This window comes from Trichomonas vaginalis, chromosome I (genome assembly GCF_026262505.1).
Source record: "Trichomonas vaginalis G3 chromosome I, whole genome shotgun sequence".
Taxonomy (NCBI): domain Eukaryota; phylum Parabasalia; order Trichomonadida; family Trichomonadidae; genus Trichomonas; species Trichomonas vaginalis.
In genome coordinates, this window is record NC_067203.1 from 271,229 (window position 1) to 289,481 (window position 18,253).

Here is an 18,253-nt window from a genome sequence, read left to right on the forward strand (position 1 = left end):
ATGAACCAATGCCTGCAAATGTTCAGTATATGTACTCGTAAGAGATATTTTTATCTAATATTAAATGGACGCACAGAACTTAGCGAATGCACAGCAACCTGGACAACCAAACCCGAGAATATTCCAAATGAAGTTAGAATACAAACTGCAATGGCAAACTATGGTCAAGTGCCAACAGATGTACAAATGCAAACTGCCATGTCAAATGACGCTGCGTTAGGCTTACCACCATGGTATGCAAATATGAGATGGAAAGAGTTTTATACAAACCCTGAAGTGGGATATAAACAACTCTATGCAGATGACGCGAACACAGGAGTTGACCCAGAGTATGTTTTCTACCAGAGGAGAAAAGAATGTATGAGCTCCCAGTTAAAGAATGCTATGGAACTCAACAGGAAACGTAAGAGACTAGGTGGACATTAATTTTTACATATAGTAAAATGGGTTTCTTCAGTAGTATTGAAACTTCTTTCGAAATGTTGGAAGAGGTATATGGAATGGAATAAAAACGTAGGAAGAGGAATTTGGAACGGTGTCAAAAATATTGGTAAAAGGTAGGTCAGTTCGTTGGTATTATACCTAAAGACCCTGAACCAGAAGAGCAAGCTCCTGTTATACAACAGCCTGAACCTGCACCACAGTCTAGTTGGCAACCAAATCCAACACCTCAACCGTATTAAAAAATTATATTTTTACCGTTCGATAGTAGTTGTATATGAAACTAAGTTCTAAGTAAAACGCGTGGTATAATGGAATTATTCTCTTTCTTCCATCTGTAGTAAACCATACTTGAAAGTCTGAAATACTTCCACTTGGTGGTTCGTATAGCTTTGTAGGTTTTTCGTAAAAGTCATTTGCCAAGCATAAAAAAGAGTTTTGTGCGCCAGAAAATGAAGCATGAACTATAATAGCATCTGAGTCGAAAACATTTTCATATGTTCCATTAGGGTTTTCGACTTCATAAAAGTTCGGGTGTACTGGATATTCTGCAGGCTGATTTAACATCCTCAAAAATCTATACCATGCCAAGTTGTTATATTTTGTAGAAATATAAACGTCTTCTCCAAGGTCTTCTATTCTATTGATTTTAACAGTTGCATTTTTCCTGTCATATATAATATCGAGATGGTACTCTCCTTCGTCAATGTTGTACTGTTTTGCATATTCGAGATAGATATCGTTTATTTTTTCTTGAAAAGCTTGAAGAGTTGTTTCTAAGTTTACAAGCAAATTCAACTTGTAAAAGTTTTCCCTGTTCAAATTTCTCATACGTACGTTTTTCTTTGTTATAGTATCGAACTTTCAAAAGCGACCGTAAATGGGAAACCATGTATGGCTTCTGAAATGAACTTCATTCTACGAAAGCCAATAGCTTTTGTGACGGATGGGTCTCTTAACCATCTTAGGGTAGTCAAAACGATAGCCTTCATGCTTTACGGTCTCTGTCTCAAACTTTTGACCGACATTCGTAAAAAGTTCATCTAATGGTTTAGTTGTAGCAACTCTTGAATTTTCTTTTTCTATTGAAAGCATATTTTATCTAGAATAAAAATGTCGAAAGAAACAGCGTCTATGAGAGAAATAAAACACAACCGACAACTCATTTTGCAAGCTCTAAATAAGAACACAACAAACTTTTCAAACTATTCTAAGATATCTGAGTCATTGAAAGAAGGAAACTTAAAACTGACATTAAACCCATGACAGACGAGTTTCTGTTTCAAGACAGTAAGAACCATACTGTTTGTATAAATCCAACAAAAGAACTTTAAACGAGAAACCTATAGATGAACTTCTTTTGAAGGAGTATTGACAACAAAGCTGACAAAGAGTATGTTGACGATGAGTTAGCACGTGTGGCTAGTGCGTTAGTGAAGAAGGCAGATAAGGAATATGTGAATGAAAAAGATGAAAAAATTATAGAAAGGGTTGAATGGTACCATGAACGGACAACAAAGATTTTAAAAGGTAAAGCCGATACAGGGTGGGTTTCAGGATGTTTAGACCTTAAAGCGGATAAGAACCATACACATACCATTGCAAATATTACAAACTTACAAGAAACCTTAAACAGGAAAAGTGACGTTGGACATACACATACCATTGCAAATATTACAAACTTACAAGAAACCTTAAACAGGAAAAGTGACGTTGGACATACACATAGCTTCTTCGCAACTGTTGGTATAGAAAATATTGAAGGAACGGTTGAAGGAGCTGGTGGGGATGTATTAGATTGGAAACCTCCTAACTTTCCACAAGGTTTAACATCGGAAGAAGACATAACAACGATGAGATACATTAGATGTAGAGATGTTTATGTCATGGAGGATGAAAATAAAGTTAAATTCACTGCTCAAGATTTATATGACAAGAAAGCAGACAAAACAGAGCTTCAAACATTAAAGACAGAAATACTTCAAACCATTTACCCAGTTGGTTCTATTTATACGTCAATGAACTCTACCAGACCAGAAGTAGTACTTGGTTTTGGAACTTGGACTCAAATATTCGAAAGTTTTTTGTATTGTGCACACACTCCAAAGAAAACAGGTGGAAGTAAAACGATATCTGTCGACAACTTGCCACCACATAGTCATTCTGGTACAACAAACTTTTCTGGCGACCATAGCCACTCATTACGAGACCATCCATTATACAACTCAGAATATGAAGCTGGCTATGACGTTTTATCTCCAGATTATAACCATTCAGCAAAAAAGACTTTTCGACAAACTGAACCAGGAGGAAACCACCAACATACTTTTACAACAACATCTACAGGACTAGGTAAAAAATACATGCCACCTTACATGACAGTTTGTGCATGGTATAGAATTGCTTAGTCGTCATTTCCAACTTCTTTAGCATATTCGTCAGGAGTTGTCTTATATTTGTTAGGAACTGTCTTTGAAAGTATACCACCTTGAACTTTGACAAGTTTGAAACGAGGTCTGACAATAGTAGTTTTATCTTCTGCTTGCAGTCTGTACATTTTGCCATGTTTGCCTAAAACTTCATAATATTCTCTTGTATACTTTCTTCTATTTTTACGAACACGAATGTGAGTACCTGTCGGTTCCCATTGTTGTCATAGTCAATAGTATTTTCATATGGGTCGCGTTTAGGTATTTCTATTTTTACTTTGTCACCTTTCTTAAGTTTGAAGCCTGGCATTCTTTCTTGTTTGTCTCTTTTGACTAAACTATTAAATATATAGTCTTTCTCTAAGTCAGGGTTGTTTTTCATTTCTTCGGGGAGTGGTTTCCCAAACCTTTTTGTTTACGGCTATTGTAAATATTTAAAACTTGTCTCATCTTTGCCATGGAGAAATGTCTGTATTTGTCGTCATATGACATTTCATCTACCTCACCACCTTGTGGTTGATTTAAGTCTCTTAACATTTTTATACAACTGTCAATGACACCAAGAGCAGAATGGTTTTGGTCGACAATGAAATATTGGTTTACATTTTTTGAACGCAGATAGTTTTTAATATCGTCTGATTTGAAAGAACTTTCACAGTCAGATGTCAGTTTTGTTGGATGGTATTTGTCAACGAATATTGTCAAAGCAGTTTTCACATCTAAAATATTTTTGGACTGTAATGGTATGGCTTCACAGTATCTTGTGTTTTGACCGACAAATATTAGCCAGTATGGTGGTCCATCTTCTCTATACCTCGGAATGTTTTCCAAGATATCCATAAACCAAGCATTTGGTGTTGAACTAAAGATTTTTATCATGAGTGCTTTCTTTGTTGCTTAGAAACATAGGGGTCCTTGTTTGGATTCGTCATTTTTTACCCATAAGAAATGGGTTTATTTGGCGCATTAGCAGGAGTTGCATCCAGATTTTTGCCCGCAGTGGGAACACTAGCCAGAGGTGCATTTGGAATTGGAAGGAAGATTTTGAGTACATTAGGTATACTGAAAGAGAAAGCACAACCTATTATACAAACTGTACAGAAAGGTTGGGAGGTAGCACGAGATGCAGCAAATCTTATTCCAAATCCTGAAACAAGAGGAAAAGTTCAAGGATGGATGGACAATGTAGGAAGACAAGCAGGAAACTACTATAACAAAGCAAATGACTACTATAACCAAGCAGGGCACTATATGGACCAAGGTGAAAGATTCTTTAACAGAGGATATAACCATGCACAACAGTGGGTAAACAACAACCAACCTCAACCGCCTCAAACGTGGGGAATGTAAATTTTTTACTGAGATGAAATGAACAATATAGCTTGAGACAAATGGGCTCAAGATGGATTTGTCGACTTCCAGCAGTTACACAACCACGTGTTTGTCAAGTTCTTCCTATACCTCAGGAAGTTTTAGACCGACTTAAAAAACCTAAACAACCAGTTGAAAACAAACCAAACTAAAATTTTTTACTGAGATGAAATGACCGAAGAAGTTGAAACGGTAGATTTGACACCACAAACAAAAAGTTCAGAACCATTGTCAAAACCTGTCAAAGAACTTACAGATGAAGAGAAAAATTCAATAATAGAAAGTGCCAGGTCTGGAAATACAAACCCTAACTACAAAGTCACTTTTCATAGAAATGGAACGGCTAGTATCTCAAAAAAGAAACAGACTCTCACAAATAAAATATTGAAGTCTGAAGGAGTTTATGAGACAACAGATGGAAAAGTTTACTTCACTGACCAACAGTTCATTATAGAACATCTCATTGACTTAGAGTCGAAATATTCTAAACTTTACAACAAACACAAAAAGTTGAAAGGAAAACAAAAACAAATGGCATATGATATTTATGAAGATACTAACGACACAACTATTCCAGCAAGTGAGGTAAGGTCAGATGAACCGAAAAGTGACGAAAAACAGATAGAAGAAGGTGAGCCAAAAACTGAAGATAAACCAAAACCAAAGGTTAGTTTCCAAACTAAACCAAGCCAACCTTCATTAGCTGGTATGGGTTGGCGTCAAAGACTTATGGCAGCAGGCGGTTATGTAAAGTAAAGAAAAAACATTTTTTTATTTTTATAAAAATGCCCCCGTATAGAATGGATAGAAGGTCTGCTAGAATAAAAGCAGAGTTAGAAAGATATGGTTGGAGAGTTTCAAAGAAGTTTAAATATAGGAAGGGAAGACCCATAAAAGTCTATGACAAACTGGCTGGTCTGACCTATGAAATGGACTTGGAAACAGCACGCGCAAATTATCCAAACAGGTTAGAGAGGTTAGAAGAAGAACGTCTTATGGACATGCCTTTCGATGTTTCTGAGCCTCAAGTTGAAGGACACGACGGCTTTGCCAGATTCTACTGGAAACATGACGAACAATTGCATCCTTTGAGAAGGAAAAAAGGGAAGGGTGAAGACAAACATGCTCCCATGGAAAGAACAAGATATGCATATGAGAAGTATCGTGAAGTTAGAAGTCAAATTACATCTGGTCGAACCTTTACAGTAAACTTTGACGAAGGAAAGAACAAAGAAGGCTTCATGGGTGTACTTGCTGCAATTCAAGACGGAAATAAGAAAGGATACAATCTCAGACTAACCGTAACAGATTTGGACGGTCACATTTACTATGCACATGGCAATGTCACAACAGCCGCACAACTTCTTGACGCTTTCAAGACTACAAAGAGAGAACAAATGGTTGACTCCGACTCAGACATTTTGAATGCAATTGAAGGAATTTCAAGCGTCAAGTTCGAATGGTACCAACCTAACCCTCAAGCAGTCAGACAACATGCTGGATACTTCCCGTTCATAAATAAGTCTGACATTGACTTGACAAGGTATGGAATTTACAATTCAATCGAAACAATTGTCAATGAACCTTGTATTCTTACATGTCTCAGGAACTCTGGTCTTGTTACAGATGAGAAGATGAAGTATCTTGAGTCATGTGTGAAGACAAGGTACATTCTCAGAGGTCAATTGGCAAAAATTGCACCGTTGGCAAATGTCAATATCCGAGTCAACATACCGACTGAGAAAGGTTCTTCACATGACGACTATGTTGTTGACAAAGACTTACCATGGTTGAAGATTGTAATTGTCCACAACCACTTCATGTTGAACGAAAGTCTTACAAACCCATTGTTCGGAAAAGGCAAATGCAACATTGTCAGAGCTGTTAACATTCTTTTCGAGAAAGGTTTGTTGGAACCAATTCCAGATGACAAGCTGACAGAAACTTTTGTACCAAAAGACGAAACAAACTTTTCATTGTTGCAAGACCAAAAGTTGTTCCAGACAAAGTTATAGCACAAAAGAAGTACACTGTTCCAAAAGGAGTTGGATTGTTCGGATACCAACCTGAACCAGAAGAACTTCCAATGAGGTTGCAAGAACTTCAAGATGCTATAAACAAACTTCCATTGAGACATCCAATTGACGTCAAATTGTATTGGAGAGCATCGGAGTTAGGTCAGAAGGTTTTATATGAAACAGGTTGCTTCGACGATGTTTATGAGATAACAGGAGAAGTTTCTCAGAAGATAAGAGACTCACTTGAATTTCCACGAACTGGACCCATTGGTTGCGACAAGTTCGACTCAGATGAAAAGATATACTATGTCGACCTTAACGCTGCGTACATGAGGTTCGTCCAATATATCCCGACTGGAATTCCAAACGAAGATGGTGAGTTCCCAGGAAGGAACTATACAGTTGGAAAAGTCATACAACAACTGTATGATATTAGGAAAGCTTCAAACCCCAAACTTGCAATGACACTCAAATTGCTTATGAATTCGACATGGGGATATTCCATTAAGAAACCTCAAGAGATGAAGAGTAAACACTATGAGAAGGTCGACAACTTTGTTGAAAGGTTTTCTCCTTTTGTTTTGAAGTACGAATTCACTCAAGGTCAAAGTGGCTTAGTAACCACATTAAAACCTATTGTCGAACATTGGTCTTACCCTCAGTTCGCAAAGGCAGTCCTTGACAACTACAACAAATTCTTCTCCGAAGTCAAATCGAAAGTTGTGGTTTACTATGAGAACATTGACGCACTCATGACGAACGAAGAAGGATACAACAAACTCATTGAAATGGGAATGGTCGGTGAAAAGATGGGTCAATTCAAATTGGACAAAATTTTCACCGAAGTTCATGTCCTCTCCAAGCGTAAGTACTGGGGCATACTTGAAGACGGCACAGAAATAAAACATTGCATGAAGTAAAAAATTTTTATTCGAATTTGAATCGGACAGGTCGAGTTACACCATTCTTGGTCTCAAACTCATATATAACCTGTTTGTCTGTATTTTCGTCGACTATGGCACGAGACACGAACATTGACCAAACGGACAAAAAGTGTCATTTCGATGGTCCCGCAGCCAATCGCATTCGAGCACTTCGAAGAAGCCTTACGTTCCAAGGGAGAGGGTGTCTGGTGCAAGGGAGAGGTCATGAGACTCTACGAGCAGTACATCCTCAATGCCTGGGAGGACAAATCGTCCTTGGATGGCAATTCTACCAACTCCTCTGGGACGACCTCCTACGCAACTGGGATGACGAAAGAGTCCAATTCAGAGGTCAGGAACTACTTGTCCAAATTATCCTTAATTTAAGCCGCTTACGCAACTAAAAACTAAATTTACTTGGGGTTTCCCCCTAAAATAAAATTTTTTTACTCTTAGAACCACTCGAGGTTCTCCTTACGGTTGTTGAGCTTGTCACCGTCAATGTGTCTGACCTCGTCTTCTTGTCTGGATTTGGAACCCATTGCATACCGACAAGCCTTCCCATGGAAATTGTACCGTAATTCCGAAGGGTAAGGTTCAAGTGTCCCAAGTTGTTGAGGACTGGGGTAAGAACCTTGCCTGTCTCCTTGTTGCGGATTTGGTATGGGTAGGGTTGGGAAATTTCGTAAGTGTCATCGGCAACAAGGGTTGCCCAAACTTCCTCTTCTTCGTGTTTCTCTTCTTCCTCTTCTTCCTCTTCCTCTTCTTCGTGTTTCTCTTCTTCCTCGACAATTCCTTCTTCAATTCTGTGTTCACGAAGTACGGTGTTGCATGTTCTGTCCTTTCCGAGTACCTTCCAGATGGCGTCTATCTCTTCGAAGAAACGGTAGATGAGTCTGGCAAGGTCTCGGTTCTCTCTCGCGTAAATGCGCAAGGTTTCCGTCAAATCATTCAGGCATTTCTCATTGGAAGCTTGGTTCATGAGGACATCGGCTTTGAGCTTGGTCATCTCTTCCATAAGACTACTTTGGAGAGTCTTCACGGTGTTTGACAGATGAGCTTTCAATTGGGCAATTTGAATTTGAACTGGGCGCTTTCTGGCAACCTTGAAAGGACATCTGCCATTGAGTTTGGCTTCGGTGCTTGTTCGGACATCGAAAAAATGAAGTGGTTTGAGAATGGCGGTTTTACTTCAAAAAGCTTGTTATGACAGTTATGTCATACAACAAGTTTAAAATAATATCTTGTTCTTCTTCTGAACGTTTGTTGTCTCTTCCGATAAAAGTTTCGAACATGAGAACCAAAAAACGTTTTTTGAGATTGCGGAAGAGTTCAGGCAAACGTTCATATTCTGGATATGTTGGGAGCAGTTCAAAACATCTGAGCTGACTTTCGGACAAAATTGGGACAATGTCAGAAAATTCATCTTTGGTCGGACTGCTTGAAGGTAAGTCCCTTACATGTAAGTAGCTCTGGTAAAGTCTTCTCATTTCTGCTAACTTTTGGAGTATAGCTTCGTAGTTTAGAAGTTTTAATTTTAATTGTCTTATTCCACTCTTTACTTCTAAACGGTAACTATCCATGAGGTCAAGAGTAGCTTTGGTAGCTTTAAGTGGAGCTATCTGTTCCTTGACTCCTGCAATTTTGGTTGCAATTGTGGTTTGAGCTCCTTCAAGTTCGCCGTCTATGTCGTTCTCAACGCCTTCAACCATGGCTTGAAACTCTTCATCGGTCCATTGAGATTGGTGTGGGACGAATTTAACTTGCTTCATTCAAAAAATGAAAAAAATGTTTTTACTCAAAGCGTGCCATGTATATGGCTATAAGAAACTTACCAGAAGGCTTCTTCTTCACATGAGTCTTTGGCAACTTGAGTGTTGGTGTTGGAGTTGGGTCTGGAATTTCAATTCTCTCTCGAGCGCAACAACAGATGTCAGAATAACATTCCCCACTGTCTTTCTTGCCACCATAAATTGTGTATTGACCGAACTTGCATTTGCAGGAAGACCGGTCAATACAAGGTTCACAGTTGAAATAGTTGTACACAAACCTGTTGAGTACGAGTGTGAGTAAAAACATAAAAAAAAGTGAAGTTAAAATGAAATTAACTGAACTGGCTGAAGAATTGGTTGGATGTCGCCTTCTGAGGTTATGAAGAACGGCTGTCCAGAGTAGTGAAGTAGTGCTCTGAGAATTTGTGTAATTCGTGGAATTGGGCTCTCACGATATGGAAGTAGTATCCAAGGACGTTTCATGAAGAACTTCAAGAGGGCTTCTTTCTTCACATCCTTAATATCATCGAATGCAGTGCCTTCTGGAACTTGAATTGCAACACCTGTTTCAATTTCCAACTTTAAGACACTATTCTTGGACAACCAGAAGCCAATGGACTTGCTTGGTTTGCACTTGCTGAGATATTCCTTCACGGTTTCATTTACCTCAATTAGATAAATTGCTTCGTCTAAGGGGTCAAGCTCCATACTGAGTCAGTACAATATTGTACTTTTTCAAGACAATGTTGTACTTTTTCAAGACAATGTTGTACTTTTTCAAGACAATATTGTACTTTTTCAGAACAATGTTGTACTTTTTCAGAACAATGTTGTATAAATTCAGTACAATGTCTCTCAAATTTGAGTACAGCTGTACTTTTTCAGAACAAGTCTTGAACTTTTTCAGAACAATGTTGTACTTTTTCAAGACAATGTTGTACTTTTTCAAGACAATGTTGTACTTTTTCAAGACAATGTTGTACTTTTTCAAGACAATGTTGTACTTTTTCAAGACAATGTTGTACTTTTTCAAGACAATATTATATTGTTTCAGAACAAAGACGGTTAAGACACAAACGAATGTCCGACGTCCCACCTACTGAACCCGTTCCACAGCCAGAGGAACAGCATGCTCCAGCACCACAACAGTCTCCTCAGCAACCTCAGTTCCAACAAGGACCTCCGAATTACTACCAATTTCCACCTCAAGGTTACTACCCACCACAAGGCTTTCCAAACTACCCACCACAAGGCTTTCCAAACTACCCTCCTCAACCCATGCCTTACTTCCCTAACCCTTGGATGTTCATGTCAAACCCTCCACCCCAATTCCAATCTCAATCCCAATCGAAGAGAGACCAAGAGTTCGAAGAAGGTCTGAACCGTTTACGCAAAGAGTATGCCACAGCCCCTATGGAAGATGACAGGCTTTCAGTCTCTTCCCTAAGGTCGACCAATTCGACTCGTACCACAGATTCGGTTCGTGACCGTGAAGACTACCTCAAGCAGTCTGAGAGACTCTTCATCTTACAGCCATTTACAGTTGGAGCTCTCAAGAACATGCGCAATTACGAAGGTCAGACACCAGCTGGAGACCGCAAAACAGACGTACTCGCAAGAGCAGTCCAACTGGTCAAGACAAAGACTGAGATAGTCGACTTCATTCTTGCAGCTTGCCCATACAAGTAAAAAAATAAACAATTACGAGTTAAACTTTTTACTCTTTCTTTTCTGAGTTGTTTAGAGCTGGTTTCTCTTGTAGAAACCTTTCGTACTCTTCCATGGTCATGTAATTGCGAATTTGGTACGCAATTCCAGGTTCGTTGTTTTTGAACCTTACGTATGTAACGCTTCCATCCTCCTCAGGGAAGTAAGCTGCTAACATCTGACCAAGTTTTCTCGGTGACTCGGAGCTCATAAAAATGTCACTTTTTAAACGTTAAGTTTTTAGTCTTATTTTACCCTTTGTTTACCCTTTGTTTGTCAAGGTAGTATTGGAGTGCAATTTCTCCAAATTCTCTGTGTCGGAGTTCTTCAGCATTTTCCAAGGTGTACCTGGAGAACTCAAAGAAGTTGTCAAGAACATACTGCCATGCTGCTCTTCTGAGTTCGTCGGTATTTTGGAAGTGTTGCACCTTCGAGTCTTCGGACATGAAAAAATGACACTTTTTCAGCAAAAATATATTTTAGGTGAAGAGGTGAGATTTCACCTCTTTTTTCACCTGTTTTTTCACCTCATGAATTTTCATGATTTCTTCGTAAATGTTTTGTCAAATTCAACGTAAATGTTTTGTCGAAACTTCATCGTAATGAGCGTAAATCAGACAAAAATATATTTTAGGTGAAGAGGTGAGATTTCACCTCTTTTTTCACCTCTTTTTTCACCTCATGAATTTTCCCGAAATAAAAAATAAAGTTGGTTTTTTTAAAAAAATATTTTTTTATTTTTATTGTAAGAACATGTTAGCAACAACAGCACCAAACTCTTTAGTCATGAACCCAACTTCAATGTTAGTAGAGATGAAAAGCTTCATTCCTTCTTCATATACTTTCGAAACAAAATCCAGAAGATAAAGCAAGAACTTCTCCAAGGAGATTTAGATTGCACTGCAAAGATGAAACAAATGAACAGTATCTTTATGAAATGCAGGATATTATTGACCATCTACCTAAACTTCCTGAAATCCAACAACAAAAGCTTACTATTCCTGAATTCGATGAAATAGAAGTCAAAGCACTGACTCAGTAGAAATAAAGAAGTTCATACGAAAGGTAAATTATGAATTCCTTGGTTTTCATTGCAACCATAAGGTTATGGACAAAGATTGCGATATGGTATATAAGAACATCTCTGACCTTTACAAATCCGAAGAATTTAAGACCTACGACAACTTTGTTTCGTTAGTTGCAAAATGTGTATGGCAGATAAGAGATAAAGATAGAAGAGGTAAGATATGGAATGAACAAATAAGACCCGCAACTTTTGAGTTAAAGAGAGCAATTGACGCCTTAGTTGTTTTAGCAGGTAAGGTTTCAATGTACAATGCTAAAATGAACCCGCAATGTTCAAAATGTAAAGCAGCAATGAGGAAATATAACTACTCCGTCAAAGAGATAGAACGTATGCGAAACGACTATGCTGACTTAAAGAAAGAAGTAGAGAAACCAGCAGAAGATAAAATGAACATGTTAGCATTTCTGAACAAAAACTATCCAACAGCAGAAGATTTCCTTCTATCTGACGTCAAGAAGAAGTATAAAGAAACTTTCGGTATCGTTAAAACATTCGATGTACTGACAGAAGAAATAGAAGCTACGAAATTGTTTAGGATTTCAAATATACATCATACAATTCATGTAAAACGCTTATAAAATAACAGGTGAAAAAACAGGTGAAAAAAGAGGTGAAATCTCACCTCTTCACCTAAAATATATTTTTATTGAATTCAGCAACAAAATTCTGAGTAAAATAATTTTTAGGGCTTGTGTCAAACCGTTGAGTTTTCACAAAATTTAAAAAATAACGTTTACCATGTGAAACGCTTATAAAATAACTGAGGTGAAAAAAGAGGTGAAAAAAGAGGTGAAATCTCACCTCTTCACCTAAAATATATTTTTGCTGAAAAATGACCAAATTTCATGAAATTTCTCTAGACCGACTTTTACAGGGGTAGCCAAAACTCATGAAAATCGTGAAAAATAACAGAGTATTTTGACAACTTCAAACAAGTAGAGTAGATGAACTCTTTATTTTTCAAGCTTGACTTTTTACAATTTGAACTTTGTTTGCGTAGATGTGAATTCTGAAAGAAGTATGAGGGTCTTGTATGACTTTGTACTTCTCCCATAGTTCATGTCTGTCAAACTTACCTGCCATGGACTCTTTCATAAGTTCCATGAAATCGTCTTCGGACAATCCAGGGAAAAGTACAATGTCAGTAAGTATTCTCTTTACATCCTTACTTAAACTCTTTGCTGTCTGTACACAAATGACAACTGAAATGTTAAAGTGTCTGAGCTTCTTAAGAATTCGACACATATCTTGTTCTCTGTTCTTTAACAAAGGATGAGAAGCAAAGTCATCTAAGATAAGAAGACATGAGGGTAAGTCTTCCAATCGTAAGATTGCAATTTCTTCGAAATGTATTCTATCTCTTTCTGTTTGTTTCTGAAGTGTTTCTTCTCTAATATTCTCTGCATTTCCTCATTTGGGTCTTTAAACTTCGAATTGACATACTCATTTATAGCATTGTACTTCAAAACTCTTCTTTGGTACTTCTTTATCCAATCTAACAACTCAGAGTCTTTTATACATACTAACTTAGACTTCTTTATAATATCTTTGAACGAATTTACGGTTTGATCGAATTGACCAGAAGTACTACAAATAACAACTAACTCATAGAATGGGTTCTTCTCATCTAGTTCTTGTTGTTGTGCAGCCATTTTAAGATAAGTGAAAGTCTTACCCGACCCAGGTGGTGCGATTAGACCTGTTATACCATTCTGAGCAAATAAGAACTTGTCATGTATGGGTTTTATCTGAGCATTTTCTAACTTCCTCTTGTTCTTGTTTAAAACATTCTCAAATTTCTTGTCAATGTCAGCAAACTTTTTTTCTAACATATTTTTAGAAAAATTAAAATTTTTATCTTTTAGAAAATGTCTAGCGATTTCGCTATCTATATTCGAGACAAACTTTTTGACAGCAAAACATCTGTCGACCATAAAATCTTACATAGTGTAAACAAGAAAGGTGAATTTGTTCTAAAGTTCTGTTTCTGGGAATATGACAAGAACCATAAAACATTACAAAGAGCAGTCTTAAAATTTGTCAATGACAGACTTGTTGACAGAGATGACGCCGATTGGAAAGATGAAGTCCAACAAAAGTTCTTAGAATGCAAAGAAGACACATGCGCTGTTCTTGAAGATGAAATAGGAAACAGAATAGAAGAGCTATTAAAGGACAAAGAACTTTTACAGAAATATGGTTCAGAGAAATTTGACATAACTCCACCAGAGAAGAAGAAGAAGAGAGAGAAGAAAGAAAAGAAAGTAGAAGAAGAGAAGAAAGAACCAGAGCCAGTTCCAGAGAAAAAGAAATTTGACATGTAAAAATAAAATTTTATTTTTAGAACATTTCTGGGTCAATGTCAATGTTCTCTTCCTCTTTAGGAGTAAACACTGGTTTAGACTCTAAAATCTTTTTACCCAATTTACCTTGAACTTCAACTATCTTAGACTCATAATATTCATAGTCGTCTGCTTTCTTTGGTTCATAAGGTATAACAAGTTTGTATGCTTTGCCTTCTTCGAGTTTTGAGAACTTTCTGTCAAAATTTTCTTTGACTGTCAACATACCTTCAATGTCTAAGTCTTCAAATTTCGCACCATTTTTAGTCACAATAGCAAACTTAACCGGTGCAATGTTCCAAACTTTGTCAAATGTAGACTTTTCAAAATGGTAGAAGTAAACATTCAAATATGCGAATGGGTCTAGTTCTTCTTTGACTTCTGTCATGTACTTGTTTACTGAGATGAATTTCGCATCTTTTCTATCGGATAAAAAAATATTTTTTTTAAATTTACTCATAAAAATTTTTCTTTGTATATACCCGTTCTGAACATCTAAAAGATTTTTGAACATTTGCCAAGAATGTACGTTTAGAAGCTGCCATATAACCATACTCTTGACAATACTGTTTATATGAATCGTACAATGACCTTTCATCTAAACACTCAAAGTCAGTTTCATCTATGAACAGTTCATAAACACTCTTGTTTGCTTCTAACAATGTTTGTCTCTCTTCGGTATGTGGAATTTGTCTTGGATTGAACTTAGAAATATCTAATGTCATGAAATATGAGAACAAGTGGTTGTAAAAGTCAGATGTCAAAGTTTCTGCTAAGTCGTCAAAATATTCTGTATCTTGCATATGAGCTTCTGACGTTCTGACAACTACATATCTTCTGTCAGAACTTTCTAACTTCATCGGAACGGCGTTGTTTGAAACCATGATGAAATTTGCAACATTTTCACAAACTCTTTGGTCTTTATATTTTCTTTCAACAACTCCAACTTTGTCTGTTATAAAGACTCTTCAAAGCATCTGAGTTTAAAACCTTTGTTGTATCTATACTTTGAAGTTCGTTACATACTATAAGTTTCATATTCTCTATTGAAGAGTTAAATTTACCGCAGATGTTTTCTAAGTTTGTCATATTAGGGTTCGAATAGCCCTCTAACAGTTTGCATAAGATATCTGTAAAGAAAGTGTTCTTACCAGTTCCTTGTTTTCCAATTATAATGAGAGCAGTTTCATTTTTAGCACTTGGATGTTGTAAGATGTTTGCAAACCAACATAAGATATACTCATAGACCTCTTTCGTTTCCATTGCATATAATTTCTTTGACATGGTCTAACCAAGCTTCTATAACATTTTCTTTCCATTCTACTTGTTCGTATTTATATCCAGTGAAGATAGAATAGAAGTTTGGAGATGGTGTATAGAACTTTATACCACGAACTGAAAAATCTTCTAACTTTGACAATAAGATATCCCAAGCATCTAACATCTTCATACCAACTTGTACAACTTTTATTTTCTTAAGTTTCTGTCTACATTCTTGTTCTGAAACTATGGTTGCTCTTGGTTTGTTAAAGACAACATCCCATTCTTTCATGACATAACATTCTGGGGCAGAGTCAACATAAATGACTAAACGTTTCAAATTCTCGACTGCTTTGTTATAGTCTCTAAATGGACACATATTTCTGAACGCTTGGAAGTCATAAAAATCTGAAACATCTATTCTGTACATTTTTATAAAAATAAAAAAAAATATTTTTTTATTCTTGACTTTGTTGTTGCATTTGTTCCATTTGTTGCATTTGTTGTTCTTGAGCTATTTGTTGTTGAAGTTGTTCTTGTAATACAATACTTTCACCAGTTGCATCTTCCAATTCGAAACTTTCTGCCGTCATTGACAAATACATAGGACATAAAAGTTTTACAGGAACAAAGTTTGCGTCAACTAAGGTTAAGTTTATGTTTGCTAAAGTGTTTGAGTTTACTAAAGCTGAAAACTCTGCATTCGAATGAACAATAGGCAAACCAGCAGAGAAAGTGTTGTTTATACGCATGAGTATCTTTTGGTCATAGTAGTTTCTGTCGACATTCGAATAACACTTTGAACCTAAGTTTGAAACAATATATAAGATTGGTGTACTTAAAGTCAATGGAACAGACATTCCTTGTATGACACCTTTTCCTGTTATAGGAAACTGTTGGTAGTAAAAACCAGATATAAGTTTTGTATTATAGCTCATATCGTTTATAGTAAACTCAGTCGGACATCCAAACATAATGAAACCTGCTCTAGTTGCAGCACATGTTACATCCGTCCTTAAAGTATTAAATAAGTCAACAAAACCTGTTGGTGGTATATCTGAGTAAGTATCTTCAAAGAAGTATTTTTTACCATTCACAACAACAAAGTCTTCTGGTGTCAAAAGAGCAAAACAGGCTTTAGTCGTCATTGTGTTTAAGGTCAGTTTACAATATCGTCCTTGAGGACTTTGTAAGTTTGTTGTTATAGAATTATATGACTCAGGGTTTTTAGTCGTAATAGTATAAACCACTATGTCTTCTGCCATTTACTTAGCAAGTAAATTTTAATGAAATGTTGTGGTCGTCAAATATTTTTATGACGTCTGGGAAACTATATTTTAAGTTCAACGTTTCACCTCCTTTCATAACGTATATCTTGTCAATGACATTATATGAAACACCACAGCAAGCAATGTCGGGTTCTATTTCTTTGATGTTTATATCGTCTGCCTCTGTCAAAAGTTTCAATAGTTCTTTCAAAATTTCATGAGGTGCAATGACATATGAGTTCACTTTTACAGGGTTGTGTTCAACCAAGTTTAACATTATACCTAAAGCTTGACAAATCTTCTCCTGAGTTTGAAGTTTGTCTTTAAGTTGTTGGTAGTCGTTTCGAATATCTGCAACAGAACTTAACTCTCTGCTAACTTCAGGGTATGTTGGTTGTTCTTTTACAGGAACTATTGTTATACCATCTTCGTCCTCGTATGGTTTCCCCACTTCAACATCTCTTTCTTTGACATTGACAACAACACTTTGACTGTTTGTTTGAGTTGGTGAATTTAACTTCACATCTGCCACCGCCATTAAACCTTTTGAAACACTTACGCTTCTATTTTTCGGAAATGACATTTTACTAAGAATAAAAAGATGGACGTATTTGAGTATCTCTTCGAATTGAAGCAAAACAAAGTTTACACACACAAACAGTACAAATACATTGACAGAGTAGTTCTTTACACAAACAATGGAAAATGTTATAGAATAGCAGTCTTTGCTGAACCAAAATATTTTCATAAAGCAAAGAAAGTTGGTATAACCGAGATGGTGAAAGTTCTTGACGTTGACAAAAATATAAGCAACAAAACTGACCGATATTTCTAAAGGTAAGTTTATAATACAATTTTATGTCAAAACTGGCGTACTGTCAATATTTGACGGAGAGAAGTCAGTTCAAGAACAACTTACTGACCTGCTGCCAAAATCTGCTCGATGGAAGCTGTCGTTATACCAATCTGAGGAGCCCCAGCAGGTTTCATCGAACGAATCTTCAAAAGAGCATCTTCCGTGAAAAGTGCTATTGGTTTTGTAAACTTCTTTGCTTTCAATTCATCTGGACCGTCTCTGTCACCAGTATATTGTATTTGTACAGTACCAACAGTTGAAATACCACCCATAAAGTCTTCTGAGTCAGCAAATGGAATGCCAAGCCAAAAGTTTGAACGGTCTCCATTTGTATATTGAGTTTTTTGAGCTCCTGTATGGGTCCATACTTTCACATATGGCATAATAGAACTTTGCATTTCAGGGTTAATGGTTGTTGTGAAGTTGTTGTTAAAGTTCATAGCATCTAATGTCAAGTTGTATGACCTCATATCTTCAACTGTGGAATATTCTTCTCTTGGATAGTATTTGCCATCTATGTTTATATGGTATTTAATACCAGGGTTGTAGAAGCAAGAATAGTCATTTATAGTTCGTCTGAACAGTACAAACATAGTATCTGCATGTTTCATTGCAGTTGTTAAAGCAATATCTGTTCTTGCACCTGGGTCAGCACTTTGGTTTCCAACTTCACCTGCAAAGTCTTTGACAGATATTTGGTGTATAGGGAACATAAGTGGAACTGCAATATATTTGGCAGCTAAAGCATTTGAAATATCTGGGTCCAACATATAGACTGC

The 18,253-nt window shown here is 36.7% G+C and overlaps 12 protein-coding genes and 7 pseudogenes across 19 annotated transcripts, besides 1 other annotated feature; 8 read left to right on the plus strand and 11 right to left on the minus strand.

The window, feature by feature from the left end:
- Nucleotides 1–18,253: part of a mobile genetic element that runs on past both edges of the window.
- On the plus strand, nucleotides 1,555–1,902 carry TVAGG3_0900600 (annotated as a pseudogene). Its single transcript has one exon. A coding segment is annotated over exon 1 (348 nt).
- TVAGG3_0900610 lies at nucleotides 2,846–3,407 on the minus strand (annotated as a pseudogene). Its single transcript has one exon. A coding segment is annotated over exon 1 (562 nt).
- Nucleotides 3,819–4,220, plus strand: TVAGG3_0900620 (uncharacterized protein; the record flags this gene model as incomplete). Its single annotated transcript, XM_051251291.1, has 1 exon — nucleotides 3,819–4,220. One exon carries the CDS (start codon nucleotides 3,819–3,821, stop codon nucleotides 4,218–4,220), a length of 402 nt encoding a protein of 133 aa, XP_051076865.1.
- TVAGG3_0900630 lies at nucleotides 4,239–4,393 on the plus strand (annotated as a pseudogene). Its single transcript has one exon. A coding segment is annotated over exon 1 (155 nt).
- On the plus strand, nucleotides 4,413–4,997 carry TVAGG3_0900640 (phage tail repeat-like family; the record flags this gene model as incomplete). Its single annotated transcript, XM_051251292.1, has 1 exon — nucleotides 4,413–4,997. The coding sequence occupies one exon, from the start codon at nucleotides 4,413–4,415 to the stop codon at nucleotides 4,995–4,997; it is 585 nt and encodes a 194-aa protein (XP_051076866.1).
- On the plus strand, nucleotides 5,042–5,641 carry TVAGG3_0900650 (uncharacterized protein; the record flags this gene model as incomplete). The annotated part of the gene is made up of 1 exon (XM_051251293.1): nucleotides 5,042–5,641. A coding segment is annotated over one exon (600 nt), but the record flags the coding sequence as incomplete, so codon positions are not given.
- On the minus strand, nucleotides 7,635–8,337 carry TVAGG3_0900660 (annotated as a pseudogene). Its single transcript has one exon. A coding segment is annotated over exon 1 (703 nt).
- TVAGG3_0900670 (uncharacterized protein) lies at nucleotides 8,643–8,954 on the minus strand (the record flags this gene model as incomplete). The annotated part of the gene is made up of 1 exon (XM_051251294.1): nucleotides 8,643–8,954. A coding segment is annotated over one exon (312 nt), but the record flags the coding sequence as incomplete, so codon positions are not given.
- Nucleotides 8,977–9,261, minus strand: TVAGG3_0900680 (uncharacterized protein; the record flags this gene model as incomplete). The annotated part of the gene is made up of 1 exon (XM_051251295.1): nucleotides 8,977–9,261. The coding sequence occupies one exon, from the start codon at nucleotides 9,259–9,261 to the stop codon at nucleotides 8,977–8,979; it is 285 nt and encodes a 94-aa protein (XP_051076869.1).
- TVAGG3_0900690 (uncharacterized protein) lies at nucleotides 9,343–9,662 on the minus strand (the record flags this gene model as incomplete). The annotated part of the gene is made up of 1 exon (XM_051251296.1): nucleotides 9,343–9,662. A coding segment is annotated over one exon (320 nt), but the record flags the coding sequence as incomplete, so codon positions are not given.
- On the plus strand, nucleotides 10,035–10,643 carry TVAGG3_0900700 (uncharacterized protein; the record flags this gene model as incomplete). Its single annotated transcript, XM_051251297.1, has 1 exon — nucleotides 10,035–10,643. One exon carries the CDS (start codon nucleotides 10,035–10,037, stop codon nucleotides 10,641–10,643), a length of 609 nt encoding a protein of 202 aa, XP_051076871.1.
- Nucleotides 10,672–10,872, minus strand: TVAGG3_0900710 (uncharacterized protein; the record flags this gene model as incomplete). Its single annotated transcript, XM_051251298.1, has 1 exon — nucleotides 10,672–10,872. One exon carries the CDS (start codon nucleotides 10,870–10,872, stop codon nucleotides 10,672–10,674), a length of 201 nt encoding a protein of 66 aa, XP_051076872.1.
- On the plus strand, nucleotides 11,415–12,326 carry TVAGG3_0900720 (annotated as a pseudogene). Its single transcript has one exon. A coding segment is annotated over exon 1 (912 nt).
- On the minus strand, nucleotides 12,821–13,580 carry TVAGG3_0900730 (annotated as a pseudogene). Its single transcript has one exon. A coding segment is annotated over exon 1 (760 nt).
- On the plus strand, nucleotides 13,617–14,072 carry TVAGG3_0900740 (uncharacterized protein; the record flags this gene model as incomplete). The annotated part of the gene is made up of 1 exon (XM_051251299.1): nucleotides 13,617–14,072. The coding sequence occupies one exon, from the start codon at nucleotides 13,617–13,619 to the stop codon at nucleotides 14,070–14,072; it is 456 nt and encodes a 151-aa protein (XP_051076873.1).
- On the minus strand, nucleotides 14,089–14,316 carry TVAGG3_0900750 (protein of unknown function, DUF4108 family; the record flags this gene model as incomplete). Its single annotated transcript, XM_051251300.1, has 1 exon — nucleotides 14,089–14,316. The coding sequence occupies one exon, from the start codon at nucleotides 14,314–14,316 to the stop codon at nucleotides 14,089–14,091; it is 228 nt and encodes a 75-aa protein (XP_051076874.1).
- TVAGG3_0900760 lies at nucleotides 14,543–15,729 on the minus strand (annotated as a pseudogene). Its single transcript has one exon. A coding segment is annotated over exon 1 (1,187 nt).
- Nucleotides 15,809–16,615, minus strand: TVAGG3_0900770 (uncharacterized protein; the record flags this gene model as incomplete). Its single annotated transcript, XM_051251301.1, has 1 exon — nucleotides 15,809–16,615. One exon carries the CDS (start codon nucleotides 16,613–16,615, stop codon nucleotides 15,809–15,811), a length of 807 nt encoding a protein of 268 aa, XP_051076875.1.
- Nucleotides 17,534–18,244, minus strand: TVAGG3_0900780 (protein of unknown function, DUF4106 family; the record flags this gene model as incomplete). The annotated part of the gene is made up of 1 exon (XM_051251302.1): nucleotides 17,534–18,244. The coding sequence occupies one exon, from the start codon at nucleotides 18,242–18,244 to the stop codon at nucleotides 17,534–17,536; it is 711 nt and encodes a 236-aa protein (XP_051076876.1).